General features: G+C 36.2%; 2 protein-coding genes across 2 annotated transcripts; both read right to left on the reverse strand.

Annotated features, from left to right (window-relative positions):
• Positions 1 to 10759, reverse strand: LOC146163099 (sodium- and chloride-dependent GABA transporter 2-like). Its single transcript, XM_083382871.1, has 12 exons — positions 10639 to 10759; positions 7416 to 7547; positions 6973 to 7210; positions 6232 to 6364; positions 5777 to 5911; positions 4527 to 4630; positions 3989 to 4082; positions 3440 to 3583; positions 2501 to 2638; positions 2144 to 2350; positions 1166 to 1336; positions 1 to 132 (listed from the first exon to the last, which is right to left on the reverse strand). The coding sequence occupies exons 1-12, from the start codon at positions 10757 to 10759 to the stop codon at positions 1 to 3; spliced, it is 1749 nt and encodes a 582-aa protein (XP_083238997.1).
• A 2420-nt stretch (positions 10760 to 13179) lies between these two features.
• Positions 13180 to 17259, reverse strand: LOC146163100 (ferredoxin-fold anticodon-binding domain-containing protein 1 homolog). Its single transcript, XM_083382542.1, has 5 exons — positions 16924 to 17259; positions 16320 to 16455; positions 15575 to 15746; positions 14347 to 15243; positions 13180 to 14059 (listed from the first exon to the last, which is right to left on the reverse strand). Exons 1-5 carry the CDS (start codon positions 17229 to 17231, stop codon positions 13362 to 13364), a joined length of 2211 nt encoding a protein of 736 aa, XP_083238668.1. The 5' UTR covers positions 17232 to 17259; the 3' UTR covers positions 13180 to 13361.
• Between the last annotated feature and the right edge of the window lie 796 nt (positions 17260 to 18055).

The raw sequence follows: 18055 nt of genomic DNA on the forward strand, positions 1-18055 counted from the left end.
TTAAAAAGTGTACTCTGACGAATCCGTGATCATCCCTTCCTTGAAATTAAGGTTTTCTTCCGTTATTGTCTTGACTTTAGTTTCAGGAGCCTGGCTTTCAAGGTGGGATGAAGCTACGACGGATTTGAAGCGCTAAAAATAAAAACATAAGTTAACAAATATATATAGAAGGGTGCTTCCAAAACCATTGGCAGCAGGTTTCTGCTTGTCAGTCACTGTTTCGCTGAAGCTTATATTTACAATAAAACTCAAAGTTTAAAAACCCGGATGAAAAAATTTCTGATCCTGGTTTCACTCGGGTTTTTAAACCTTGAGTTTTGTTGTTTAAGTCTACTAATGTTTCATGAAATTTTTAATTAACTATTCTAAAACTTACAAATAAAAAACAGGAAAAATCTTGGATTCAAGCATAAATACGTCAAATGCAGCCTATGATACAGTTGGAAAAAATTTGCGCGAAATATAACCGCAAATGGCATTAGTGCTACTTTAAAAGACTTAAATTTGCATTAAAGACAATGACAGATCATTAAGTTTAATGACAGATCATTAAGTCAATGACAGATCATTAAGTTAAAAAAAAAACATGGGTAAAATACCAATTTTAAGAAAAACATTATATTTAAAAGTGTGTATCGAGTGTAGGGCTACTGTGTTTATTCCCTGGAAATAACTAAAAAAAATGTATCAGTGCAACTTAATAATATAGAATTGCACTTAATGCAAGACCGCATCATTAAATAGAAAAAAAGGTACAACAACAAATTTATAGGCTACCACAATCCAATTTAAAAAGTTGTTTTCAAGTTTCTGTGCTTTCAAGTTACCTATTAATGTGATAACTATGAGTAAATTGGACAAATTTGATAAAAAAGATAAGCGCGATGGTAACAATTTGCTATTAGGCTGTATTTTTATTAAACAAAAAAAGTTAAAATGCTAAATTTATACACCACACTCAAATTTTAAATCTTGTTATTGAGTTTTGTGTTTTTAGCAGCCAAAAATGCCATACTTTTTGGACTTTTCAACATTTAAACAGAAAGTAAATACATGTAAAGAACAATTAAGCTCTTTCTGAAAGTTACAACTCTTACTTTGGATAAAAAAGAATTCTAAATTAAAATAAAGTCGCTTTTAAACTGGAATTAGATTCGGTGTATACCTGAAGCAGAGACCCCCGTGCAGAGAGCAAGCTGTAGAATGCCCAGACTGGAATCCACAAGCACGAGCTGAGGCCGAGGATCCAACCCAAGGCTTGCGCCCATCCAGGATACAAGTAAGTCCTGTTGTAAGTCAGAGGCTTGTAGAGGCTCAACCAGTAGATAAGGATTGCCTGCGTGTGGAAATGCACAAATGTCCTTGGAAGGTGACATCACGTCCGATAATATCGACCTACTTGTATATGGGGTTATATCGAACTAACGATAATATCGACCTACTTGTATATGGGATAATATCGACCTACTTGTATATGGGATAATATCGAACTACCGATAATATCGACCTACTTGTATATGGGATAATATCGAACTACCGATAATATCGACCTACTTGTATATGGGATAATATCGAACTACTTTCTGTAAATGCCGATACCTGATATTTAGACAAAAAATATCGCGATCTGATCTGATACCAAATGACGTCATTGCTATCTTTAAATGAGCAAAATAGATGAAAATTGAACCGTTCAAATTTATGCTTTTTTTAGGTTAGAAGCAGAAATTTCTTGAAGTTAAGAAGCTCAACCGGCTGCGTTGAATCGATAATTATGGATTAAATTCTTATTATAATTAGGTATCAGATCGACAGCGATACCCCCTAGTATCGGACAAGAAACGATACCACCCTAGTATCGGACAAGAACCGATACCACCCTAGTATCGGACAAGAACCGATACCACCCTAGTTTAGGACGAGTACCGATACCACCACTTGGCATCGGGTATCGGCCCCGATCCGATATTATCGGACATGCCTAATAAAAATTAGCCATGAATTATGTGAAATAGTTTGTGCTACCGAATGGTAAGGGACGTGTGAGACATAATCGATATTATAGGGCATCTTAACATACCAAGTACAAAAACCCTTAGTTTAAAGCAAAGTCTTGTGATCTGCATTCTTCGGGATGACTCACCATGGTTGCTCCCGGTCCCACAAACTTCCAGCACGCAGTGATCCAAGGAGTCCTCATTTTCCTCCCAAGCATGTCCTCCACGTGGCTCCACAAGCGATCCTTGCCGTAGATCCAGGAGAGAGCCACGAACTCACAAGTTCCGATGAAGAAGAGACACCATCCGGCTCCAGCGTAATCGTTCAGCAGCAGAAACACGTAGATACCTCCCTGTAAAGTGACGTCAGGACTCAAAGTATGACGTCAGGGCTCAAAGTATGACGTACCTCAAAAGCTAAAAGTTTTAATGCAACCAACTGCAATTCAAGTGACAAGAATCAACTCCTTCTTTAAAAACAAAACATTATTATATATAATCACCTCAGTTAGCATGCTTGATGCCATCAGGATGATTAGGAGAACAGATATCGCCTGGAGTATTTCTCTTCCCCACTTCTTTGAGTACCACCACGGGAACATGTCCATGATCGACACAATCAGGCATTCTTGGAACACAAACTGAACAAAAAAGTAAAGTAGCGTTACAGAGCCATTAACCATACGTTAGTTCAGGGACAGATAACTTTCTTTTTGCCGATTTGTTATAACCGTATTTAGTTTTGTGGCAAAAGCATTTCTCAAAAATGAAACCACAATTCGATACTCATTAGTTATTTGCATCAGCAAAATTTAACTTGTATTTCAGTTACAAAAGAGCCACTATCAGGGATAAAGGATTTTTTTTGCAAATTGGGTGTAGGCTAATCTTTTGTAGTTATGAATTAATAATGTGCGGCAACTTACCATTTTTTCACGTTTTTTTAAATACTTTTTTTGAAAAACTATTCTTAGAGTTATTATCTCGGTCAAAAAACAAGTTTATTATCAAAATAGACAAACAGTAACAGCTCATCTCTTGCTACAATCAACTTGGACAACTAGAGTTTATTTTACGACTAAAAGACTAAAAATGCCGTTGGAAAAAATAGCGTTTTTGGTAAAATCCGACTTTAATTTGAACTAGAGTTGGAGCACACAAGCAATTCACAAAATAGATTAGAATTGGAATTAGCTTCATTTTGCTCTTATTCATTGAATTGTAAATCATCTAGTTGTCTAAGTCTGGTAACAATGCTAGTGATGCTTGTCTTTATAATAAATAATGACTGTGTTCTAAACATTAAATACCGAAACGCAAAGAAAAAGTTGGCAACAGTACCGATTTAACAATCTAGTTTTCATTTACAAAATTCTCAGTAAAGCCTTTTCATCACTTTTGTAAAAATATTCTCTTTTCAAAATGAAGAATAACTCGCTCACCAAACAGTCGAAGCCTAGGAGCAGGATCATTAGGAAGAAGAGGGCGTTCCAGAAGTGGGCCAAGGGGAGCATGGACAGGGCTTGGGGGTACACGATGAACACGAGGCCGGGACCAGACTCCGCCACAACGTCGATTGTAGTGTTCTGAAAATCACAGCTTGTTAGTTTAGTTTATAAATAAATATGCTGAACGTTGTTAATGTTTCTCGACTTGCTCCCCTCTGAGCCTGCGTTTAGTTGGTAGAACTACGAGTTCGAATCTCACCACATGCTAGTTTTCCAAACAGGGTGCAGCAAGCAACAGTGCTATGGTTATTGTTTAAATAGCTCCCCACTGAGCCAGTGTAGCTCATTTGGTAGAGCGACGGACATGGTATGCCTGAGGTCGTGGGTTCGAACCTCACTGCAGGCTAGTTGTTTTTTCAGCCTGACTTGCTTGCGAAGGTTTAAAGTTATCTTCTGGTAGTTATTATTAGACTGGCCAAATCAACATACAAGCTGTTTCTACCAGGCATAAAACGAAATTCAGCTTCACAAGTTGACTTTAACCTGTTGTTTTGCCATGAACCCCAGGGTTGAAAAGACAGCGAATCCAGCGAGAAAACTCGTTCCGCTGTTCACCAAAGCAACCATGATCGAGTCCCTGCAAATAAAACATACAAACCACGATGAAATATCCGGCCTCCTGCAAGGTTTATCGCTGAAATTTATCGTACCATTTTTTTTAGTTTTAATGGGAATACTACAAGCATTGAATACCATCAGATAAACCGGTCTGCAATGCTCATAATTACCTCTGTTCAAGGTTCAGTGTCCAAGTTAAAGTTTTGCAATCTAACTTAGCTAACATATTCAAACTATGAATCGCGCCTTGTAGATGATTCATCGTTCATCGCAGGACATTCGAATTTCACCGAACACTGACTTGAATTGTAATTATTACATTCACCGATTTATTTTGTAACTTCTTTTCCTGGGATTAAACACACGATTTTTTAAGAAACTAAATTACCAAAAGCTTTTATTTAGTTCAATGTTTTCGGTCCTTAATTGACTTCACCCCTTACACTTGGATCGCACTACTTACCTGTATACGTTATGGTTGTACTTGTTGTAGCTTGCCAATGTTACCAGAGCCCCGCTACCGATGCCGTAAGAATAGTAGACCTGGGTCACAGCATCCATCCAAACCTACAACAACAACACACATAAACTGATGATGATACAAGTTCGTATCGAAACCTCTTCATCAAGACGCATCGATTTAATCGAACTTTTGGCCTACACTGTTTGTATCAAGCTATATTACAGACCCGTGCATAGTGTAGCCCAGCAAACGTAACTTCTGCGGTCAGGTTGTAATCGCGATAAAGACACTTTGGCAGATTATTACCAAAGTTAAGCCAACACGCCAAAATTAAATAATGATGTTTGGTAAATGGTAATATATTTACTGCTGTTAACTTTGTGGTTTACAACAATTTTTATAATATGGAAAAAACTTTGTTATTAATAAGACACTCTTTTAAACGTATGGTGAATACTATATAACTTAATATTTTCCTTTCTTCTGTGAAATCGTCGCATATTCCATGATAAAAACTGTCAAAAATGCATCGCCGTAAAGGGAAAGCGTGATAAAACACAAAATCGCAAACCACTGCTTTTCATCCGACAAACCTGTGCGTCTCCAAGCCTTGGGGTGTTCGGGTTTTCACAGCCTTATAATAAAGCTGAAGCCAGGGCGCTAAGATCGGATCCTACCACATTTATTTTAACAGTAACGGAATGATTTGTTAAAGTTAAAAGGACAAGGAATAAATAAGTATAAAAATATTACTCGACTCCCCCAAACTAAACGCTAACTCGCACCCTAACACAAATATTACTGCCAACATAATTTCCGGTGAAAATGTGGTAGGATTCTAGACCAGAGTCGAAACTAGCTTACAAAATCGCAACACAGAATACCACAGAACAGGTTAATTCATTGCCACAAACCTGTGCGTCTCCCAACCTTGAAATGTTCGGGCTCACAGCCTTATTATAAAGCTGAAACTAGCTTACAACATCACACAAACAGAATGCCACAAAAATGTTAATTCATTGCCACAAACCTGTGCGTCTCCCAACCTTGAAATGTCTGGACTCAAAAGTTTAAAATAAAGCTGTAGCTAGCATACAAATGCACACAAACAGAATAAAAGATTAATTTACCATCACAAACCTGTGCGTCTCCCAACCTTGAAATGTCTGGACTCAAAAGTTTATAATAAAGCTGTAGCAAGCATACAAATGCACACAAACAGAATAAAAGGTTAATTTACCATCACAAACCTGTGCGTCTCCAAGCCTTGAAATGTTCGGACTCAAGTAGAAGACGATGCCCTCTTGTGCGCCATCTAGTGTCACACCGCGCACCAGAACGACGAGCATCATCAGGATTGGAAGCGAGGCAGTGACGTATACAACCTGTCACACGTAAGTGATGACGTAAGCACTGACGTTTAGGCCATGATGTCAGATCTGATGCAGAAACTAGCATCGTGATGTACTTTGCAGTGTTGTAAGCATGAGATGACTTAAGTGCCAGCTAAGTCATTTGCATAGTAGGCTAATTAAAGTTTGATTTGTGTTATTTGAAAAACTAAACCGACTCGCTAAGTCTGAAGTCTGACTGCAACTGCGCGGCCCTGAGTTGGAAAATTCGCAAGAGACGTGATTGTAAAATATGTCTCTATGCACAAATGTTTTAATTGTTCAGTAACGTCTGCATATGAATAACTTTTCACCTTTGTTGACCACTTGATTCCCTTGAAAATGCAGAGGTATGCGATCAGCCAAAGTACAACGAGATATGCGAATATTTCCCAGTTCATGTCTCCTACGTCAGTGATGCCTGAAGATTCGCGCAGCACGCTTCGTCTGTGACGTAACAAGTAAAACATAATTCGTATTGTGACATAATATTGAATAAATATAGTAATAAATCCAACCTAGACCAACGAGTTCCATTTCTGGATGATCAAACAAAACAATTTTAATGATTTTAATTTTCTTACCTACTTTTGTCCGGCTTAAATAAAATAATTTCTTAAAATAACTAAACCATTTAACTTTTAAATTCCGATTTACTATTTCAAAATAAAAATACAATAAAATCCTAATTGTAATTATAATATTATTGCTATTCAGAAAAACAAAATTAACTCACGTATAGGTTTGAAAAGCTTCACCTCGAAAATAGAAATTACTTAACGAATGTTCGTTTAGATAGGCTGTATTATTTTGAACTTAGAACACATTAGATTTAGAATTTGATATGATTTTCTACATTAAAAAATAAATAATTTACATTTGCTAAATGTTATAATAAATTAGTAAAATGTAGCGCCACTTGTCAGTGCGCTTGTAATTTGTACTTACAACTTACAATTTTAACCGAATGACATGACCTAACTCTATAAAAATATCAATTTTAAAAATCTAGAAACTACTGAAATCGGTCACTTCTAATCGAAATTTGTACTCACTGCCAAAACTCGACTGCAGCTGGCACACCAGTTCCATTTCTACTCGCATTACTCGCCGAGTAGTTGCTACTCGCACCCGCCAGCTCGACACATCGCTTAGTATTCCATTCATTCCCACAAGTTGTCCAGGGAAGAACTTTCGAGAAGCTTGCTATGAAGTACTTTCCAGCCCAAGCTAACAGCACTCCGTACAAGCTGTTCGCGTACCACGTGATCAAAGCGTTCGCGTAACCGATGCCTATTGACGATTCAGTAAGTGTGTAAGTGTTACAATACAAAGTAAGAAAGGATATCAAAAAAGGAAGGGTCTCGAAAAGTTTTTCCCGTAAATCAAATAAACTTCAATTTTTCTATGCTAGTCACTTTATGTAAATGACAAAACGATATTATATATATATTTCGCCAGTAAAGTCAACAAATGGAAGACATGTGTAGATTCTTACCTCTGAACAGTGGGATCATGGCCCAAGCCTTGATCATTCCTTTGCCAACATATTGTCCGAATGATGTTTCCAGGAAGAAAAGTGGAAATCCGATGACCATTACTGAGATTATGTAAGGAATGAGGAAGACTCCTAAACAAGAAGATCAAAAGTATGAAATAAGCTATTGCTGCCAGGCATAAAGTATAACCGACGGTTGCTCATCCAGTAGATTTATTATAATCAATCGACGTTTCGACGTGCTTTGCAAGACGCCTTCATCAGGATAATCGTATTTCATGCGAGACAGATTTCTGTCAAAATGGCGAAGTATTTTTCTGGCGTCTAAAAACTTGTTTCGTGATTTTTCGTTACAGAGATATTTTGGAAGCGATGACTCACGCAAACCATCAGGTTTAAAGGGCACAAAAGAAAGATGGTTTTTCGATGGGCCACAAAACCTATTGAATTAATGGGGTGACGTCATAAGTTACGTCATATCGTGACGTCATAAAGCAACTTGGCCTAATTTATAAAACACCCGCATCTCGGCCTTAAATTGAGTTTATAAATGCTATATCATGCCATTGTAAACGACACCTTTTCGGCTAATATATTTCCTTGAACCGCTCCGCAAAAACACACAACAACAATATTTGGTACACATGTGTTCGATTGATGTTAAAATGCGACTTTAGGCTCGATTGTAGTCTCACAATAAATATAAGATTGAACCTACATCAAATACTCCGCGTTCTACACGTTTTGATGATAGTCAAAACAATTGTTTTCAATAAAGGCTACTGAAAGTGAGAATAAGTGGTGGGCCGCACATAAACATCAGGCGGGCCGCGGGTTGGACATCCCTGGTTTACATCCCCTGGTTTTAGAAGCTGACACTTTTTTTCGCGCCGACTCAAATGCGAAGAGTAAGTGTAACAGCGAAAACTTGGCGACCTACTTAAGTATGGAGCAATCTTTCCGAACCCCCAAAAATCTTCTTAAGGTATGGAAAATCTTTCTGAGAACCGCAATATAACTAACCATGAGAACTACTGCAGTCGGCGACCAAACCAAATCGAACGAAGAGACTTGAGCCATGTTCTTAGAAACACAGCTTTCAAGTCAACACTGGCTTGTGGAGATGCCGCTGTGCCTCGCTTAATTCGAAATTGCACTCGCGTGTAATTACTTGATTGAAATCACGCTTTGGGCGCAAGGCTGGTTGCTTTAGATCTGACTTGCACACATTTTGGAATCAAATGTGGTGGAAACCGTTTTGTGGGAGAACGGTTAGCAAATCTACAGCAGAAATATGCTTATATTAATTCTTATGTTGCTTTCTTACTTTTGATCAAGTAACTTTGCTGCTCAAGCTGTGAGGTGAGTTATCTTATTAATAATTTGAGTTTTATTGTATTTTGTGAGAGCACATATCAACATTTACCTCGTTCGAATTTTAGGCTAAATTCCCCTGCGCTAAATTAGTTAAACTTTGCGGAGAATCAACAATTTCTGTATAGTAGTTAATTTAAGTATAGGTATGCAATGTTTTGTGGTCCGGTGAGTTATACCAAGTAAGCTTAATATTTGAAATGTAATTTACGACATTTATTAATTTGTGTGAGTCTCCGTAAAGCTAATTATGACATGAAAATTGTTCGACGCTAAGAGCTGATACAAGTGACGTCATTACTATGGTCGGATGAACAAAATAGCTAAAACCAAAAGTGCAAAGTTTAATTTCATTAGGTCATAAATTACTTTAAAATTAAAAGGTTTATTTTGCTGGAGTCGGACTCGGGACTTAGAAAGACTAACCGAGCCCGAGGTGTGCTGACTAACCCAGTGCAACTTGTCGGTTGCGCCATGGAAGGTTGCTAGGAACAACGGGAACAACAAAAAATATTTTTACATACGAAAGCAAAATTTTTTATTTTTTGGTTAGCTCATTGGACCCACCGTAATTTTAAGATATCACCGCGTTTTTAAAAGTTTATAGGTGCACTCTGGAGTAAAAAAGATTAGGAAATACTCACCTTAATTTGTTATTCCTTTATTTTCTAAAAAAATCAAATTTCAGGCAAAAAATATGAAGTAATTGTGTTAACTGTGCATCCGTTGGCACCGATATTATCCTAGTATCCAAAATACTGATTAATGGTGCTGAGTATCAGCTATGACCAGGGCCGGATCATGCCTTTTAGGGCCCTAAGCCAGGGGTTCTCAACCTGTGGTACGCGAAGGTATTTCAGGTGGTACGCGAGTAGCTTCCGTTTTTTTTTTACAAAACCCTGGATTCAAAACTTTATATTTTGTTGATCTGGTTTTGTTTAAATAAAAAAATTGAACTGAAGCTTATTCTTATTGTTACGAAACTATTACTGTTGTTTCGTATCATTACGATCTTCAAAACACAGGCCATGTCAATTGTCGACGAGGAGCACAGATCATTTGAAAACCGGTACAACGCTGTCTGACAGTGGGCGTTAATTATGCCAAATGATTGCTCTTGATAGATATCATCTACTGTTTTATAGCTAACTCTACAAATAGCATTTAATAAGAAGATAAATATATGATTCGATTAAATTAGTTGTTCTACAAGAAGTTGTACGCGTGACACTAGAGAGCAGGTGGTACGAGATCGTAAAAAGGTTGGGAATCCCCGCTCTAGGCAGATTGGTGCCTTGTATGTGTCATTCAAAATATAGACACAATAAACCACACAAGATATTATCCAACGAAAATATAAAGAGGTTTAAGATGATACTTAAGAAAAAAAATCAGTAAAAGTTCATTTCAACCGGGCCTCTATTGAGGTCTGAGTCGTCTGATCAACTCGAATTGTTTCATTAAACACTGAGACATCATTAAAAATTCGACTATGGAAATTTTTGTGGTGCCCTAAAACGCGCTTATATATTGCTTACTGTTTAACCCAGCCCTGGTTGGCGTTAAAATACCATACAGCTCTACCCTTAATACCGAGTTTAAACCTATACGGTAAACAGTGCTGTGCTCACTATGGACGACTTTATCAATTTTAAACGCCAACGTTTAGTTTTTTAAACAAGCACTAGACTTGGAATTGACTTGATATAATAATCACCTGACTGCGACTTGACTTCTTGTTTATTTAAAAAGATTTTACTTGGACTTAAGTTTTAGTACAAACGACCTAACTGGGACTTAAGATATTTCAAAATAACTTGTTTACACCACTTGCAATATATTGACAAACCTCCTCCATTCTTGTAACAAAGATAAGGGAACCTCCAAATGTTGCCGAGTCCAATCGTCATGGCTGCAATGTTGAAGAAGAAGTCGACCGATGTCTGCCATTTCGGCCTTTCCAGCGCCATTTTTGGTCTGATTTTAATCGCCCTTATTAGGTTTAATTCACCGGGTAAGTTAATCTAATAGCAAAAAAAATGAATAATTTAAAGTGATTTTTTTTGCTTTAAACATCTTGTCAGAAAAGTCTAACAAAGCTAATAATTTAGCAAAAAATTACTAGCTTTGCCAGAGTATTCTGCTATTACTGACTGATCAGGAATTAAGTCGACAAAAAGGTGATTTTCACTATCACATATTTAGTGTTACGTTTTAAACACCTTTTATTGTATTGCTTTAAACACGAATGCAGTTAGTCTATAAGTATTCTGAAGATATTTAGTTATCGCAATGTGACTTTTAAAGTTACTGAACATAGTTGCAAATACTTATGTAAATATAAAGTAAGTCCTATCTTACTTTGATTTAAAGCACAGTAGCACAAAACCTTGTTAAAATTATAAAACAATTTGTAGTTAAACAGTGCCGCCTGGTTCCCTGGTATTAAGATTTCGAATTAAACAAATGGAACATTTTAACAGAGATTTGCAGCTTCTCGTTCTATATCAATACAGCCTATAATATAATTATTTTTACACCAAAGGGTATAAGTATCTTTATTTGATCAAAGTGCGACCAGAAACTATTGGAATTTCATTCTGATAGTCCCAACATAAAAATGTTTATTTTTAAAGAGTAAAAAATGATGCTTTGACTTTTTCGTGAATTTTTTTGTATCAGGAATTATTAAAAAAATATATTTTATTAGGAACAAAAAATAGACAAAAATTAATTTACAATAAAAAAATTTAGGTAATAAAAATAAACGAATAACATCTCCATAACTGATTTATAGTTTTTCGGCCCAAGTCTGTACAGCCTAACACCACTCTTCTAAATACAAAAGCGTCAATTTATCAAAATGCGACGATTCTAATTTTCTCGATTCATTTTAAACATTAAAAAAGGGCGTTCGAACATTTTCGTAAAGAGCTTCTTTTTGCCGAGAGTTATAGAAAAACATAACACTTGTCTTTTTCATCTATCATTAAAAACTGAAAAAAAAAATGAACTAGGAATTAGTATAATGTAGAATGAACTTCAAAGCCCCTACAGAAGTAGGGCTGTCTTTTAATATTTCAAATAAAGATACTGAGGTAATAAATAACAACGATTAGGGCAACTGAAACAAACTGATCACAACTGCACACTCTAACAGCAGTCTTTCCAAATACGAAAGCGTGAATGTATCTTCAATATAGCAAAACACGAACATAGATCACCGCATTAAGGCCGTTCCACTTATTAGTGTCATCTGCAGCCCTCAGTAAAGGAAGGCTGGTAGTTAATCAACTTTTCCAAGCGTCAGTTGGTTGGGAAATCGTTAATAGCGTGGAGCACTTGTCAAAGCTTCCCGTCTTTTGCTATGGAGAAGAAATAATTAATTTTAATCTGTGAATATTTGAGGGAAAACAAATTTAATTACTATAACGTTTTATGAAATCACTAGGTTTTTTGGCAAATATTAGTGAAATCGCACTTTTTCACATTTTAAATTTGTGCAAAAATTGTTGGAAACACAAACTTAAAATATCACATTCCAATATTTTGAGCATAATGGCTGGCCCAGTTAGACGTAGAATGAATATCAAACACTAATAATTTTTAACATCATGTTGCTCTGACATTCACTTTAAGTTCCAATCTGTTAGGGATTTTTTAATTGGAGATTAGAAAATTTATCGATTTGTTGTGGAAACTGGCCTTCTATTATTTTCCAATGTTCGTGGTTAAAAATATTAAAAAAACGAGTTCATTTATCACGTTTTTATGTGATTTTCTCATTTAACTATAGCCTAATGCATTAGGTTAAGGAATATTGGTGTACTTTTTCCTGCAAATTGTTCTCGTAAAAGTGTTTCAGAGAGTGCACAAACACGCAAAAATTAACACCAATTTATTTCAGATAAACCTTGACAAATAAATTATACACCAATCGTACATTAAAATTATACATTTTTTAAACTTCTATTGTTAAATCGTCGTCCGTTTTCACACAGCACTTAATTTATTCCACCTAGAAGACACGTCAAGCTGTAATAAGAGCTCCAATACTTAATCGTGCATCCTTTCCAGAGTTTCCGCAGGTGGTGATACTAGCGCTTTAGGCGCTGATAAATGACACCACGTCGCTCATACAACTCTATTCAACAGATAAGGCGTGGATAAAAATATTTCAAATAGGCTTAATATCTGAGATGCTACGAATATAACCAAAGTACTCGTATTTGGCATAAATATTACCAACTTCTATTACTCAGTCAATTCAAGTAAAATTCGCTTTGAAATTGTATTCTTTATTTATAGCATTACGGCTGTTCAAAATAATATTATTCAATATCCATCCATTTGTTTTGAAAAACGTGTTTTCTATGATGTGTGGGTGCGCGTAAAAAGCAGTGTTACGACATAACGTGACGTAACAATACGTCACAAGTACAGTTTATTATTAATCTGAAAGAAAACGATGGTCGGTGGTGAAGCGGTATGGGAACACCGTTCCAATAGGGAAAACCAACGAATACAAGAAAAAACGTTTCTGTTAAACTTTAGGTAAAAAACTAAAAATTCTCATCGTATTTCGACTTTTAAAAACTTTTCCAAGTTCGTTCGAACCATATCTTGCAACCTGTGCGCATCGGACCGTGACAAGCTGAACTCGTGAGACGAAAACGTCATCGCGTAGCAACAGCTCTTGCGTGACGTCATGACGGCATTTACGGTGCCGATGACGTCAGGAACGGTTTCGGTAAATGTTGAAGGTAGTTCGTTGCATGTCGAGTGGGAATGATTCGTTGAAAGGTTAGTTCTATTTACGTCACTCATTGACGTCATAGTTGTATCAACGTCACGTCTACAGGGTATGACGTCATTTACAGGGTTGATAACGTCAGGCATTGTTGTTTTGGTGCATGAAGAGTGTGACGAGAAGTTGGTTGTAACTACGTCACTTAATGACGTGTGGGTTTCTGTTACGTCAGGTGATGATGCGCTGACGTCACGTAAAAAAGTTATGACGTCATTCGTCGGATCGCTGACGTCACGAACTGTTTCGATATGGATGGAAGCTGGTTCGTTGCATGACAAGTTCGAAAGGTCCGTACTGATTACTTCAGGTGATGGTGCGATGACGTCACGATTAAAGGATGTGACGTAGGGTGTGACGTAGATGTCGGTGAGTTGAACTGAATGCAGCAAGTCGTCGCAGGTTTGACGAAGAAGCTCGATGAAGTTTGCTTCTGTGAATGGGAGTCGGTTGTCCACATCAACTGAAACGACAAACAACGAATATAAAGCGCACAATCCACCAAGCCTCGCAAAACCATGTCCGTCCAAATAAATATAAACTCTTCGGTTTGTTAGAGGCAATTTGTACATTTGTTTATTAGTCAGCAGACGGTTTATATGGGAAATACAAAATAAACTACTTCTAGAAAAAACAAACGAACATATATATTGGCTTTAGAATCTTTGTTAAAATAACTAAAAAACGTATATTGTGTTCCCCCCGAAAATATTCAACAACTTTACACAAACTGCTAAAAACCACACGTACCTGCTTTGACGTCATACGGGGAATTCCCGAGAACCCAGAAACTGACGTGGAATACGTAGGAGGGAGGGTATAGCGACCTCCTGTGGTAGGACTGGCCCGTCTCGCAGGCCCGACGCAGCCTGGCCCTAGTATCAGCACACACAGACCACAGAGCAGATGTTTCGTGCATTCCAAGGCCTCCAACATGACCACAAGTCAGCATGTCTAAATCTAACACTGTAACGAGGCTGTTATGCGTCAGGTATGAATATCCAACAGTGTAGCTCGCGTCTAGAGTGTTGTCTGTTATTTTGTAATGCAAACGCGAATTGCTTGATGTTGCGCTGATGGAGTAAAGCTCACACGAAGACGCGCTTTCTTCAATAACTGTCAAACTGAAGCGATTCGAGTCAAGTTTGAATAGATCTAAAAAATTCCGTCTGAAATTTTCCGCGGGGATTGAGGTCGAGTTTTCCGGCAGAAGTTCGTTCTGAATAATCACCATTTCGCATCTTATTGGGGCCCGTAATATTGAGTTTGCGTCCTGGAAATTTTGTGGTGAAAAAACAAATCCACAGCAGATAAAAGGCAGTTGTTCATTTAAATTGAGGCAAAACTGCTGGACCGAGTTGTATATGTTCAATATATCATGATGCTCCTCTGCAACGCTTGAATTTCGCACATTAAGCCAATTTTTAACTTCTAGCAATTTCTGCAGCTTTTCGCACAAATCTTCGTTGAAACTTGGATGATCGTTCTTTAGTTTTTTACGTGCAAATTCAAAGACGTTCATTTGGGCTTGAAATTGTGCTTCGTTGCTCAGCATTTGTAATCGCCTTGATAAGCAGGATGGAAGTTGGGTGTGGTTGGTATTTGTAGCGTTTGACTCACAGAGATAGTCGAGTGAAATTTTCCAATCTTAAAAATGACAATCAGTTCAATGTATTTTCATGGAAACTTTTTAAACCAACAGCATAATAGAATATCGGGTAACGTCATATATAGTTTTAATTTAAATTTTATAGAATTTGGATTCAATAAAAGTGCAATTATTTTTGCTATCTCAACCATAATAATAGCAGTTACAAGGTTTGACAATGATATATTTTTAGTTTTAACATATGGTAAAATATTGTTGGTTGATTTTATGATGCACTTTCTAAATATTTGTGCCTTTATTAACAAACCACTTGTACAAGGCTAAAATTCTAATTTTTAACTTGCAAACTAATTAAAATAAAAGACTTACCTTTTTGAAATACTGGCAAAGAGGGTGATTTGACAAACACATGTGTTCTTGCCCCTTGCAATCTAAACTTGTTCCCGGCACCTCTCTTACCAGTGCTAATGTAACCTGGGTAGGTTTGAAATGGTACAACTTGGTTCAAAACGAAACCACCAAATGTAGCCATTTCAACCACCTAAAAATACAACACATATTTGGTATTTATAAACATACATTCCAGTATTAATATTTTCTAATGTTTACCAAATGATAAAAATTCCAACCACTTAAGTTTTGTAAATGGTAACTTTATCTGAAGGGCTTTTTTGTCAAAATTTTGTTCAAATTTGAAATGCCTCCTTTAAAATAATTATTTATTGTGGCACTGCTTAAATTATTGTCGCAGTATTTAATTACAGCAAATTAAACTTGATAAAATTGTAACCAAACTGAACTATACAACGTTAGGATTGAAAAAGTGAATATGGCTATAACAAAGTTTAAAAGTTAAAATTAAATGCTAATTTTTAACGCAATATACCTACTTCTAAGGTTAACTACAAACTCCAACATTATGTGCAAAATATGTAAAAAAATATTGTTGTTTTTTTAATTTTTAAGCTTGTTATACACAGGCTCAGGGGGAGAAATATCCATAGATAGATATATATGTTTATTGTTTGGGAAACAGATTCCCAGGGAGCAGCAAAAGATCGTAAGGTTATCAAAGTCAGCCGCTGCCTAAAACTTAAAATCTGCAAAAACTTACCTGCCAGTGGTTACAATTTTCCCTGCTTGAGCTATCAGAAGGTGTTCCTCCTTGACCCGAACATAAAGTAACTTCAACCGTTCCATCCGTAGAAAGAACACAACTCACAGAAACAAAGAACGCTTTTAAAAGATTCCTGAAAAAAACAATCTTTATATTTTAAAGTTGTTTTTTTTCTAAAAAGATTATGTTTCAAAATCAATCTCTTTACCGTAATTTGCAAAATCTCCTAAAAGGTCATATTACATGTTAATGGTGTTGAGTTAGACTTGGTATTTGAACAATGAGCATAAATCAACCACAAGGTACAATAAAAATTGTTTAACTATAAAATAAATCTCAAAAAACATATACATTTATAATGTTTTCTTATGGAAAAAGATGTATACCTTATTTCTGAAGATATAATGAAGAAAACTGCATATTAAGACATCCCTAAAATAATAACTTTAGCATGTTTTTCATGTTTTTTTATTATTATTGATTCAATACCAATTAGTGTTAGGCCAGTAACAAAACAGTTTTCAACGAGTAACAAAACGGTTATATCAGGAACAACATGCTTACAATAACTTAAAAATAATAACTAGCATGTTTATTAAACCTGTTTAGCTTAATGCCTGCTTTCCGACCGATATGTGGAAAGTTGAAAATGACACGACCAATTTTGCTTCCGTTTAGTTTCAGCGCATCGCTGAGTTCATGAAGTTTAGTCGCATCTACCGAATGCAAAACTGTGCATCCGAGTGACTTAAGGTTTTCAATTGTAGATTGAGCTTCTTGGCCATACTTTGCAATGCAGGTTTTGTAATCTTCGTAAGATGTTGTTGTTATTTCAGCTGCTTTAAGTTGGGAATGAAGGGCAAGGGAAAGACTGAATGAAAAGTTACCATCACCCACAATTAAAATCATGCCAGGATGGTGAGAAGAATGAGTTAATTAAAACCTATACAAAGAAACAAGTTATTGCCTTTGAAGCCATACATAATAAGTTAGGGTAACACTTGAAAAACTCAAAATTAGCTTTGGATAGAGTTTTCAAAATAAAAAAATATCTGCATTCGAGTTTGACTCCATGGCGCTAAGTGGATTGCTGAATATCCACGTTATTTTAGAGGCTATTTACCCGCTAACAAAGTAATTTAAATAGATTTCGGAATAAATCATTGCAATTGTGCAAAACTCGAAAAATTAAGTCTAATACAACCATTACCCAAACCCAAACTCTAACCCCTTACCTAACACAATTGAGTAAATAATTATGTGTTGGTGCAAGCGTAAAAGAGCGACTTGGTCAAACACCCACTTCCAATACGTGTTTAACTTGTTTTAAAAAAACCTTAAGATTAAAATTACACACGTTGATAAAATCTCAATTCAAAACAGGGACTTTCCCTGTAAAGTAAATTATCAGCAGACATTTTTTGTCTTCTTTTTTAAGAGATTTTAAACAATACGTTAAAATACACAGTTTGAAATCTGCTAAAAATACTGAATCCGCAGATTTACAAAACGCGTCGATGCTAAAATTTTTCCACTTAAAAAGCCAGCTTGTAGTATCACGTATGTAACGACTCGGGTCTTAATTTTGGGAAAAAATTGGTTTTAAAATTATGATATTATTATTTTTTTGTTTATATCCGGATAAAGCCTGTTCCAACACTGCCTGTCGATCTTTTATCCATATATATTCTCAAAATGAACCACAGAGGGAAAAAATTATCTATCGAAAGTTT

Source organism: Ascidiella aspersa, chromosome 2 (assembly GCF_963924565.1).
Source record: "Ascidiella aspersa chromosome 2, kaAscAspe10.2, whole genome shotgun sequence".
NCBI classification, from domain to species: domain Eukaryota; kingdom Metazoa; phylum Chordata; class Ascidiacea; order Phlebobranchia; family Ascidiidae; genus Ascidiella; species Ascidiella aspersa.

Bases quoted from the DNA above. Each gene is read 5' to 3' on its own strand.
- LOC146163099 (XM_083382871.1), bottom strand. From the start codon at position 10,759: ATGGCGCTGGAAAGGCCGAAATGGCAGACATCGGTCGACTTCTTCTTC. The intron at 2,351-2,500 runs GTGATTATATAT...GTCACTTTACAG, and splicing joins CATCAAGCATGCTAACTGAG to GGAGGTATCTACGTGTTTCT. The intron at 1,337-2,143 runs GTGAGTCATCCC...TTCCACACGCAG, and splicing joins TGGGACCGGGAGCAACCATG to GCAATCCTTATCTACTGGTT.
- LOC146163100 (XM_083382542.1), bottom strand. From the start codon at position 17,231: ATGATTTTAATTGTGGGTGATGGTAACTTTTCATTCAGTCTTTCCCTT. The intron at 15,747-16,319 runs GTAAGTTTTTGC...TTGTATTTTTAG, and splicing joins AAAATTGTAACCACTGGCAG to GTGGTTGAAATGGCTACATT. The intron at 14,060-14,346 runs GTACGTGTGGTT...TTGTCGTTTCAG, and splicing joins CCCGTATGACGTCAAAGCAG to TTGATGTGGACAACCGACTC.